The sequence below is a fragment of the Carcharhinus amblyrhynchos genome, chromosome 7, assembly GCF_965287045.1.
Source record: "Carcharhinus amblyrhynchos chromosome 7, sCarAmb.v2.hapA, whole genome shotgun sequence".
Classification (NCBI taxonomy): Eukaryota; Metazoa; Chordata; class Chondrichthyes; order Carcharhiniformes; family Carcharhinidae; genus Carcharhinus; species Carcharhinus amblyrhynchos.
In genome coordinates, this window is record NC_137330.1 from 119,812,311 (window position 1) to 119,824,999 (window position 12,689).

General features: G+C 46.8%; 1 protein-coding gene across 9 annotated transcripts in view; it reads right to left on the bottom strand.

Moving 5' to 3' along the window:
* The window catches only part of LOC145345245 (serine/threonine-protein kinase MRCK alpha-like), a 545,867-nt gene that overhangs the window by 118,508 nt on the left and 414,670 nt on the right, over positions 1 to 12,689 (bottom strand). For all 9 annotated transcript variants that reach the window (XM_080193034.1, XM_080193032.1, XM_080193031.1 and 6 more), the window contains exon 17: positions 12,554 to 12,678. In XM_080193034.1, the coding sequence (XP_080049160.1) occupies positions 12,554 to 12,678 (125 nt within the window). The remainder of the gene's footprint in view (positions 1 to 12,553; positions 12,679 to 12,689) is intronic.

Below are 12,689 nucleotides of genomic sequence, written 5' to 3' on the forward strand. Positions count from 1 at the left end.
CTCATTCTTCTAAACTCTAACGAGTACAAGCCTAGTTTATTCAGCCTCTCCTCATAGCTCAATCCCCTCAACTCCGGTATCAGCCTAGTAAACCTCCTCTGCACTCCCTCCAGGGCCAAAATATCCTTGCGCAGGTGCGGCGCCCAAAACTGCACACAGTACTCCAGCTGCGGCCTCACCAATGCCCTATACAGCTGCAGCAAGACCTCCCTACTTTTATATTCAATCCCCCTCGCTATGAAGGCCAGCATCCCATTCGCCTTCCTGACCACCTGCTGCACCTGCAAGCTGGGTTTTTGCGACTCATGCACAAGGACCCCGAGGTCCCTCTGCAACCTGGTGTTATTCTATGAGACAGCCAGTTACTTATCCAATCAGCCAAATTTCCTTCTATCCCACACCTCCTTACCTTCTTCATGAGCCTACCATGGGGAACCTTATCAAACGCCTTACTAAAATCCATGTATATGCCATCAACTGCTCTACCTTCGTCCACACACTTAGTTACCTCCTCAAAAAATTCAATCACATTTGTGAGGCAGGACTTACCCCTCACAAAACCGTGCTGACTATCCTGGATTAAACTGCATCTTTCCAAATGGTCATAAATCCTATCTCTCAGGACCCTTTCCATTAACTTACCGATCACCAAAGTAAGACTAACTAGCCTATAATTACCAGGGTTGTTCCTATTTCCTTTCCTGAAGAGAGGAACAACATTCGCCACTGTCCAGTCCTCTGGCACAATCCCCGTGTACAGTAAGGACCCAAAGATCAAAGCTAAAGGCTCTGCAATCTCATCCCATGCCTCCCAAAGTATCCTAGGATGTATCCCATCTGGCCCAAGTGTCTTATCAACCCTCAGGTTTTTCAAAATTGCTAATACATCTTCCCTCAGAACATCTACCTCCTCCATCCTATCAGCCTCTATCACGCATTCATCCTCAAAAACATGGCCCCTCTCCTTAGTGAGCACTGAAGAAAAGTATTCATTCAACGCCTCACCTATCTCTTCGGACTCCATGCACATTCTCAGAAAACAATGAAACCCTTCAGAATGTGCAAGTTCTTATCAATGAGAATTGCTAACAGTGAGGATCTCAGGCTGCTTATGAAGAGAGTTAATTCACTATCCAGATGACACTGTGCCTTCTCAGGCACGAGAATGTGCATCCTCATTTAGCCGATGATATGGAGAAAACTGATGGGAATATTAACTTTGACCTTTGTAACAAAGTGCCTGGGGTTGCTAAGCAATAGAGGAAGTTGAGTCAGCAATAGAGGGAGGAAGCATCCAGATTCTACAGACCAATGATATTCCATTATATCAGATGGTAAAATGCGATTGGTTAAAGTTTGTAACAGGTGTTATTAATGACTTGTGTACTGAAGATGATTGATTCAAAGCGAATCAAAGGCAGGTGAATTTGATAAGGGAAATGTATAATTGATCTAAAGTATTGTACATCAGAGTTATTGGAGAGGTCAGGCTGCTCTTCATCTAGAGGGGCCTCGGACTTTTCAATAATCTCTCCCTGCGACCCCTGAGCAAATAAAAGATACGTCTTTACACTGGGACACTGGCTTTTGTGAGTCTGTGCATTGGCTGAAATTTCAGCAATACCTGGTCTCCGGGGAAACCCACTAACAAGTTACTACATTTGTTTGAAGTTTATCCCATTTATCATGGTGAATGTGCTATACTGCACGATGGAGGGTATATTCAATGTGAAGATGTACTTTGTATCCACCAGGACTGTTTGGTGGTCACTCCTATTGATACTGTCATGGAGAGATGCATCTGTGGCAGGCATGTTGCTGAGGATGAGATCAAGTATGTATTTCCCCTCTTGTTGGTTCCCGCACCACCAGCTGCAGTCCCAGTCTAGTAGCAATGTTCTTTAAGTCCCAGCTGGTTTGGTCTGTGGTGGCACTACCAAGCCATTCTTAGTGATGGACATTGAAGTCCTACGGCCAGAGTACATTATGCGCCGTTGCCACCTCAATGTTTCTCCCAAATGGTGCTCAACATGGAGGAGTACTGATTCACCAGCTGAGGAGGGATGGTAAGTGGTAATCACCAGGAGTTCCCTTGTCCACGTTTGACCTAGTGCCATGAGACTTCATGGGGTTCTGAGTTGATGTTGAGGTCTCCCAAGGCAACTCCCTCTGGACTGAATATCACTGTGCTGCCATCTCTGCTGGGTCTGTCCTGCAGGTGAGACAGAACCTACCCAGGGATGGTAATGGCATTGTCTGGGACATTATCTGAAAGTCATAATCACAGAATCATACCTATGACAGGCTGTTGCTTGACTAGACTGTGAGACAGCTCTCCCGGAGAGGGCTTTGTTGGGTTGAAAAGCTTGGGTTTGTTGTTGTTTCAGGTGTCTAGGTTGATACTAGGTGGACCATCCAGTTTTATTGCTTTTTGTTTTTGTTTATAGCAGTTGAATACAATTGATTGGCTTGCTGGGTCATTTCAGAAGCAATTAAGAGTCACTCATGTTCCTGTGGGTCTGGAGTCACGTGTAGACCAGATCAGTTAAGGACAGCTCTAAAGGACATTCGTGAATCAGATGGGATTTTAGTACAACTGACAATGTTTCATGGTCATTGTTAGACTTTTAATTTCAGTTATTTTATTGAGTTTTTAAATTCCACCATCTGCGGTGGTGGGATTTGAACCCAGGTCCCCAGAGCATTACCTTGGGCCTCTGGATTACTCACGCATCAAGCAACAACACCACTATGCCACCTGTAATTAAATATAAAATACTAGCCGAGATATCTGAAACATTGATAGTCACGGGTGAGGTGCCTGAAGATTGGAGACTGTGCCTTTGTTCAAAAAGGGCTGCAGGGAAAAGCTTGGGAACTACAGGCCAATGAGCCTTGCATCTGTGGTGGGTAAATTGTTGGAAAGTATTTTGAAAGACAGGATCTACAGGCATTTAGAGACGCAAGTACTGATTAGGGACAGTCAGCATGGCTTTGTGAGTGGAAAATCATGTCTCACAAATTTGATTGAGTTTTTTGAAGGGGTAACCAAGAAGGTAGATGACGGTGGTGTAGTTAACGTTGTCTACATGGACTTTAGCAAGGCCTTTGACAAGGTAGCGCATGGTAAGTTGTTGCATAAAGTTAAATCTCACAGGATCCAGGGTGAGGTATCTAAATGGATACAAAATTGGCTTCTTTGACAGAAGCCAGAGGGTGGTTGTAGAGAGGTGGTTGTTTTTCAAACCAGAGACCTGCGACCAGCGGTGTGCCACAGGGATCAATGCTGGGTCCAGAGTTATTTGTCATTTATATTAATGATTTGGATGAGAATATAGGGGGCATGGTTAGTAAGTTTGTAGATGACACCAAGATTGGTGGCATAGTCGACAGTGAAGAAAGTTATCTCCAGTTGCAACAGAATCTTGATCAATTGGGCCAGTGGGCTGACGAATGGCAGATGGAGTTTAATTTAGACAAATGCGAGGTGATGCATTTTGGTAGACTGAACCAGGACAGGACTTACTCAGTTAATGGTAGGGCGTTGGGAAGAATTACAGAACAAAGAGATCTAGGGATACGTGCTCATAGCTCCTTGAAAATGGAGTCACAGGTGGACAGAGTGGCGAAGAAGGCATTTGGCATGCTTAATTTCATCGGTCAGAACATGGAATACAGAAGTTGGGACGTCTTGTTGAAGTCGTACAAGACGTTGGTAAGGCCACACTTGGAATACTGTGTGCAGTTCCAGTCACCCTATTATAGAAAGGATATTATTAAACTAGAAACAGTGCAGAAAAGGTTTACTAGAATGCTACCGGGATTTGTTGGATTGAGTTATAAGGAGAGGCTAGATAGATTGGAATTTTTTTCTCTGCTGACGAGTGATCTTACAGAGCTCTATAAAATAATGAGAGGCATAAATCAGTTAGATAGTCAATATCTTTTCCCAAAGGTAGGGGAGTGTAAAACTAGAGGGCATAGGTTTAAGGTGCAAGGTGAGAGATACAGAAATGTCCAGAGGGGCAATTTTTTCACACAGAGGGCGGTGAGTGTCTGGAACAAGCTGCCAGAGGTAGTAGTAGAGGCGGGTACAATTTTGTCTTTTAAAAAGCATTTAGATAGTTACATGGATAAGATGGGTATAGAGTGATATGGGCCAAATGCGGGCAATTGGAATTAGTTTAGGAGTTTTAAAAAAAAGGGCGGCATTGACAAGTTGGGCCGAAGGGTCTGTTTCCACGCTGTAAACCTCTATGACTACGACTGCTATTCCCAGAATTAAAGAAACACCAAGTATTTATTGGGTTAAATACCCAATTCAACAGGGGAAATTTCAGGGCAGCGTGCCTCTGAAGGAGTTTAGTACCGAACTAAATGCTTTCACAGCAACTGAGAAACTCACTTAGGTGGTCAGGATTAATTTGAACGTTTGCAATGGGATCATACTTGCAGGTTTGTTTTTCAAAGTAAAGCCTCAAATACGATAAGTACCACCACAAAGTTGTGCTACGCGCAATCCCCCAGCCTAACTTGCAGCTGATTGAACATCTGTTTTCACTTGACTGGACTGTTATTTTGTCTTTGGATGGGGTCCAGGAATTCCATTCTCAGATAATCCCCTGTGCAGAGATGCACACAAAGCGTTCTACACTAAAGAGCAGGCTCATTTCCTAAAGCACTGCAAGTAATGCAGTGTCCAGACCAGTGTGAGCAGGGCTGAAACGTCAACAAACTCAACACAGAAATGACCAACCTGGAGCTTTCGTTTCACATCAAACTGAAATTCAGCATCTTTTGTTAAAAATGGGCAGAACAAAATACCATTCAGTGGGGAATTTATTATAAATCCTCCTCTCAGTCTATCACCTTCACATTTCCCCTCCTAAGCGGAGATGTCAGGGCAGATTTAGCATATTTAGCTTATGTAGGTCGTCAGCATTATCTAACAAGAGGGGTCAAAAATAAGGCCATGGCTTAGGTGTATGCCCTCAGAGGGAACCAGCAGCATTATCTGCATTGCCTTCATTTCCTCTTTGTCTGTTCGTCTCCCATACATGTTTACCCCAGTGCTGACTGTTAGATATACAAGTAATAAAACAGAAAATTCGAGAAACATTCAGCAAGTCTACCGACATGCATGGTGAGAGAAACAGAGATTAGGCTGGACTTTGGTGACAAAGGCATGTGCTCGAGTCGGGACATTTCTTGAACTCCTGTCTTGGTTAAAAAGTGCCCTAAATGGTGAGAGCTGTGAATGAAGTTAGACCCTCTGAATCCAGAAGCTGATACTAAGAGAACACAAGGTATTGTCACAGGTAGGCTTACATGAACACTGCAAAGAAGTTACTGTGACATTCCCCTAGTTGCTGCATTCTGGCACCTGTTCAGGTTAATCCATCTAAGCAGCACATCTTTGGCGTGTGGGAGGAAAGCAGAGCACCCAGAGGAAACCCAAGCAGACACAGGAAGAATGTGCAAACTCCACACAGACAGTGACCCAAGCCTGGAATCGAACCCAGGTTCCTGACACTGTGAAGTAGGAGTGTTAACCACTGTACCACCATTAGGCAGCTGTGCTAACCAATGTGCCACTGTGCCGCCCAACGTTCAGCAAAAGAACGAGGAGGCTGTGGGGATTTATCAACATTTTGGAATTCAGTGGATATCATGAGGAGTGAACCTGCTGAGGTCGGGTCCCTGGGACCAGTGTTCTCCATTCAACTGGATGTTCAGCCTGATAAACATACATTGTACACAAAATATTGCTCTCCACTTTCTCTCCCTACTCATCTCCCCACACCACCCATTCCACCCCACTCCCCATCTCCCCCCACCCGTTCCACTCTCCCTCACCCCCCCCACCCGTTCCACTCTCCCTCACCCCCCCCACCCGTTCCACTCTCCCTCACCCCCCCCACCCGTTCCACACCCCCCTCACCCCTCCCACCCGTTCCACCCCCCCCACCCGTTCCACCCCCCTCACCCCCCCACCCGTTCCACCCCCCTCACCCCCCCACCCGTTCCACCCCCCTCACCCCCCCACCCGTTCCACTCTCCCTCACTCCCCCCACCCGTTCCACTCCCCCTCACCCTCCCCATTCCATTCCCCCACCCATTCCATTCTCCATCTTTGCCAGGACCCATTCCCCTCTCCCCCTCCCCTCCTGCCCCACCCATTCCACTCCCCCTGCTCCCCCATCCCACTCCCATCTCCCCGACCCATCCTCATTCCCAACTAACCCACCCGTTCCACTCCCCCTCGTCCCCCCCACCCGTTCCACTCCCCCCTCGTCCGCCCCACCCGTTCCACTCCCCCCTCGTCCCCCCCACCCGTTCCACTCCCCCCTCGTCCCCCCACCCGTTCCACTCCCCCCTCGTCCCCCCCACCCGTTCCACTCCCCCCTCGTCCCCCCCACCCGTTCCACTCCCCCTCACCCACCACCCATGCCACTCCCCCTCACCTCCCCAGCCATTCCACCCCCCTCACCCCCCCATCCATTCCACTCTCCCTCACCACCCACCCATTCCACTACCCCTCACCCCCCCCCCACCCAATCCACACCCCTCATCCCTCCACCCATCCCTTGCCCTCCTCACTCCACTCCCCCTCACCCATTCCACACCCCCTGACCCATACCACTCCCCCTAACCCCACCTCCAACCCCCCACCCACCTACACATTCCACTCTCCATGGAATGTGTTTCTGGAATTAGGAGTTTGTGTTTATAAAGTTTGGCTCAGGAATCTATTCTTCACTGCCTTGATATCGGAATTTGAACCAAGAAAGTCAACATCAGCAATGGCCTGTAAACAGAACTATCTAATTCTCCTTTCAAATCACTATCCATACTTCAGCATGAACCACTATTTTTTTGGCATGAAGAGGTAAAGACTTACGTAATACTCTTCACTAAGTCATGAATCATGCAATGCTACAACGCATAGTGAATTCTGTAATACATGACAGATCTGAAATAATTTATAGACCTCCCAAAGTACAATGAACCATCAAGCTTCACAAAGTATAATGAGATTCAGAGCTTCACAGAGTGTAATGAGACATAAAGCTTTACAAATGTAGTTCTGGATAAATGTGAGGTAATGCATTTTGGAAGGTCTAATACAGATAGGAAATATACAGTAAACGGCAGAACCCTTAAGTATATTGATAGCCAGAGGGATCTGGGTGTACAGGTACACTGGTCACGGAAAGTGGCAATGCAGGTGGAGAAGATAGTCAAAAAGGCATATGGCATGTTTGCCTTCATCGGCTGGGATATTGAACGTAGAACATAAAACACTACAACCCACAAGTTGCACCGATCAAATCTATACCTACCAAGCCATAGAACTATCTGTAACTCCCAATCCCACTAAATCCCAGATACTCATCCAGAAGTCTTTTAAAAGACCCCAGCGAGTTCGCCTCTACCACTACCGACGGCAGCCGATTCCACTCACCCATCACCCTCTGAGTGAAAAACTTACCCCTAACATCTCCTCTGTACTCCCAGCACCTTAAACCTGTGTCCTCTCGTAGCGACCATTTCAGCCCTGGGAAATAGCCTTCGAGAATCCACCCTATCTATTCCTCTCAACATTTTATATACCTCTATCAGGTTGCCTCTCAACTTTTGTCTCTCCAGGGATAAGAGACCTAGCTCCCTCAACCTATCTTCATAAGGCAAGCCTCCCAATCCAGGCAACATCCTTGTAAATCTCCTCTGCACCCTCTCAATAGCTTCCACATCCTTCCTGTAGTGAGGCGACCAGAACTGTGCACAGTACTCCAAGTGGAGTCTGACAAGGGTCTTATAAAGTTGCAGCATTACCTCCCGACTCCTAAACTCAATCCCTCGATTAATGAAGGCCAGTACACCATACGCCTTCTTGACCACATCCTCCACCTGCAAGGCCGATTTAAGAGTCCTGTGGATCCGGACCCCAAGATCCTTCTGCTCTTCAACACAGCTAAGACTCCTACCTTTGATATTGTACTCCTGCATCCCATTGGTCCTGCCAAAATGGACCACTACACACTTATCCGTGTTGAAATCCATCTGCCACTTCTCCACACAGTCTTGCATCCTATCTATGTCCCGCTGCAACTTCTGACATCCCTCCAGATTATCCACAACATCACCAAACTTTGTATCGTCGGCGAACTTACTAGCCCATCCCTCCACTTCCTCATCTAGGTCATTTATGAAAATGACAAACAGCAAGGGTCCTAGAACAGACCCCTGGGGCACTCCACTGGTGACCGACCTCCATGCAGAAAAAGACCCATCCATAACCACTCTCTGCCTTCTGCAGGCAAGCCAGTTCTGGATCCATAAGGCCAAAGCCCCTTGGATACCATGGCCTCTCACCTTCTCAAGAAGTCTTGTATGGGGGACCTTATCAAACGCCTTGCTGAAGTCCATGTAAACCACGTCCACTGCTCTTCCTTCGTCAATGTGTTCAGTCACATTTTCAAAGAACTCAACTAGGCTCGTAAGGCACGACCTGCCCTTGACAAAGCTGTGCTGACTATTTCTGATCATACTAAACTTCTCTAAATGCTCATAAATCTTGTCCCTCAGAATCCTCTCCATCAACTTACCAACCACTGAGGTCAGACTCACCTGTCAGTAATTTCCCGGGCTATCCCTGTTCCCTTTCTTGAAAATAGGAACCACATCCTCCAATCCTCCGGAACATCTCCCATCTGCATCGACGATACAAAGATCATCGCCAGGGGCTCTGCAAATCACTTCCCTCACCGCCCACAGTAACCTGGGGTACATCCCATCCGGACCCGGCGACTTATCTATCTTGATAGAATTTAAAAGTTCCACCACATCCTCTTTCTTAACATCCACATACTCAATCTTTTCAGTCTTCCGCAAACCTGTAGTACAACCTCCCAGATCACTTTCCACCATGAATACCGAGGCAAAGTACTCATTAAGCACCTCTGCCATTTCTTCCGGTTCCACACAGACTTTTCCCCCTTCACCTTTTATAGGTCCTATCCCTTCACTTCTCATCCTTTTACTCTTCACATATTTGTAGAACGCCTTGGGATTCTCCTTAATTTTACCCGCCAAGGCCTTCTCATGACCCCGTCTGGCTCTCCTAATTTCCTTTTTAAGCTCCTTTCTACAAGCCTTATACTCCTCTAGATCCTTAACATCTCCTAGTTCTCTGAACCTTTTATATGCCTTTCTTTTCTTCCTGACTAGGTTCACCACAACCTTCGTGCACCACGGTTCCCACGACCTACCAAAACCTCCTTGTCTCATCGGAACGTTGTCGTGCAGAGCTCCAGTCAAACATTCCTTGAAAATCCGCCACCTTCCTTCAGTACTTTTCCCCAAGAACACCTCCTTCCAGTTTACTCGTCCAATTATCTGCCTGATGTCTTCATATTTCCCCTTACTCCAGACAAACACCTTCCTAGCCTGCCTGATCCTATCTCTTTCCAATGCTATCGTGAAGGAGATAGAATTATGATCTCCATCCCTGAGATGCTCTCCCACCGAGAGATCCGACTCATTAGCCAGCACCAGGTCAAGTACAGCCTCTCCTCTTGTAGGCTTATCCACGTGCTGTGTCAGGAAACCCTCCTGAACACACCTAACAAACTCCTCCCCATCCAAACCCCTTACCCTAGGGATATTCAATTCGATGTTTGGGAAATTAAAGTCTCCCATCACGACAACTCTGTTATTACTACATCTCTCTAGGATCTGTTTCCCTATCTGCACCTCAACTTCCCTGACACTACTGGGCGGCCTATAGAAAACACCCAGCAAAGTTATCGACCCTTTGCTGTTCCTAGCTTCCACCCACAGAGACTCCGTAGACAGTCCCTCCACGGCATCCACCTTCTCTGCAGCCATGACACTGTCCCTGATCAGCAGTGCCACTCTGCCACCTCTTTTGCCCCCCCTCCCTGTCCTTCCTGAAGCATCTGAATCCTGGCACCTGAAGTACCCAGTCCTGTCCCTGAGACATCCAAGTCTTTGTAATGGCCACCACATCACATCCCCAAGCAGCAATCCACGCCCTAAGCTCATCTACTTTATTCACTACACTCCTGGCATTAAAGTAGACACACCTCAGACCCTCGGTCTGGGCACTTCCCTTCTCCATCACCCGTCTAACCTCCCTCTCATACTGGCTACAGTCCTTCTCTACCTGGGAGCTAACCTCCTTACTCTCAGTCACCTCATCTCTATTCCCTCCCCCCAAACCTTTCTAGTTTAAAGCCCCCCCAGTAGCCCTAGCCAATCTTCCCACCAAGATATTGGTCCCCCTGGGATTCAAGTGCCACCCATCTTTCTTGAACAGGTCACACCTGCCCGTAAAGAGGTCCCAATGATCCAGGAACCGGAATCCCTGCCCCCTGCTCCAGTCCCTCAGCCACGCATTCATCCTCCACCTCATTCCATTTCTGCTCTCACTCTCCTGTGGCGCAGGCAGCAATCCTGAGATTACTACCTTTGCGTTCCTCTTTCTCAGCTGTCTACCTAATTCCCTATAATCCCTTTTCATGACCCCTTCCCTCTTCCTGCCGATGTCAGCGGTACCTATATGTACCACAACCTCCGGCTCCTCACCCTCCCCTTTCAGGATGTCTGGGACGCGTCCAGAGACATCCCGGATCCCAGCTCCAGGGAGGCAGACCACCATCCGTGACTCCTGTCTGCGTCCGCAAAAATGCCTGTCTGATGTTCAAAAATTGGCAAGTCGTGTTGCAGCTTTATAGAACCTTAGGCTACACTTGGAATATAGTGTTCAATTCTGGTCGCCACACTACCAGAAGGATGTGGAGGCTTTGGAGAGGGTACAGAAAAGATTTACCAGGACGTTGTCTCGTATGGAGGGCATTAGCTCTGAGGAGAGGTTGGAGAAACTTGGTTTGTTCTCACTGGAATGAGTTGAGGGGCGACCTGATAGAAGTCTACAAGATTATGAAAGGCATGGACAGAATGGATAGTCAGAAGCTTTTTTCCAGGGTGGAAGAGTCAATTACTAGGAGGCATAGGTTTACGGTGCAAGGGGCAAGGTTTAAAGGAGATGTACGAGGCAGATCTTTTACAGAGGGTGGTGAGTGCCTGGAACTTACTGCCGGGAGATGTAGTGGAAGCAGATACGATACTGAGTTTTAAGGGGCGTCTAGACAAATACATGAATAGAATGGGAACGGAGAGATATGGACCCTGGAAGGGTTTTAGTTAAGTCGGGCAGCATGGTCAGTGCAGGGTTGGAGGGCCAAAGGGCCTGTTGCTGTGCTGTCATTTTCTTTGTTCTTCGTAATGAGATACAGAGCTTCGCAGAGTGTAATGAGATACAGAGCTTCGCAGAGTGTAATGAGATACAGAGCTTCCCAGAGTATAATGAGATACAGAGCTTCCCAGAGTGTAATGAAATATAGAATCCCCAGAATATAACAAGATACAGTGCTTCCCAGTGTGTAATGTAATACAGAGTTTTCCAGAGTATAATAAATTACGGAGCCTCCCAGAGTGTAATGAAGTACAGAGTTTCCCAAAGTGTAGTGAAATGCAGAGCTTTGCAGATTGTAATAAGATACAGAACTTCCCAGACTGTAATGAAATACAGAGCTTCCCAGGCTGTAATGAAATACAGAGCTTCCCAGGCTGTAATGAAATACAGAGCTTCCCAGGCTGTAATGAAATACAGAGCTTCCCAGGCTGTAATGAAATACAGAGCTTCCCAGGCTGTAATGAAATACAGAGCTTCCCAGGCTGTAATGAAATACAGAGCTTCCCAGGCTGTAATGAAATACAGAGCTTCCCAGGCTGTAATGAAATACAGAGCTTCCCAGGCTGTAATGAAATACAGAGCTTCCCAGAGCGTAATGAAATACAGAGTTTCCTAGATTTCAATGAAATACAGAGCTTCCCAGAGCGTAATGAAATACAGAGCATCCCAGAGCGTAATGAAATACAGAGCATCCCAGAGCGTAATGAAATACAGAGCATCCCAGAGCGTAATGAAATACAGAGCATCCCAGAGCGTAATGAAATACAGAGCATCCCAGAGCGTAATGAAATACAGAGCTTCCCAGAGCGTAATGCAATAGAGCTTCCCAGGGCGTAATAAAGTACAGAGCTTCCCAGAGTGTAATGAAGTACAGAGCTTCCCAGAGTGTAATTAAGTACAGAGCTTCCCAGAGTGTAATGAAGTACAGAGCTTCCCAGAGTGTAATGAAATACAGAGCTTTCCAGAGTGTAATAAAATACAATGTGTGTCACATATTGTAGGAATGCAGACCAGTATATAACATTTTAGACATGCAATAACTGATTCTGCAGTCTAACATGCAACACAGAGATCTCTCAAGTACATTCTAAAATATAATGTGAGACATTTCCCTTTGGATTTTCTTTGTAAATGCAAAGCTGTTTTGTGCTGTCTGTATAATTCCCGAATAGAAGCATCCTTAAACAACTGGAAAACTAGCATTTTTCTCCAGCATTACTCAGCAACATGTCTTAAACTACACACTGTTAACATACAGCTAAAGGCACTAACCATTGGATGATCTCTGTGATCTGGGCCTCCCAGTGTGCCACTGATTCCTTCTTGTCTGCTAGGTCCCGTAACTCTTCCTCCATCTGTTTGTTACTTGCGCTTAGTTTCTCAAACATGGTGGTGAGCTGCATGGAAG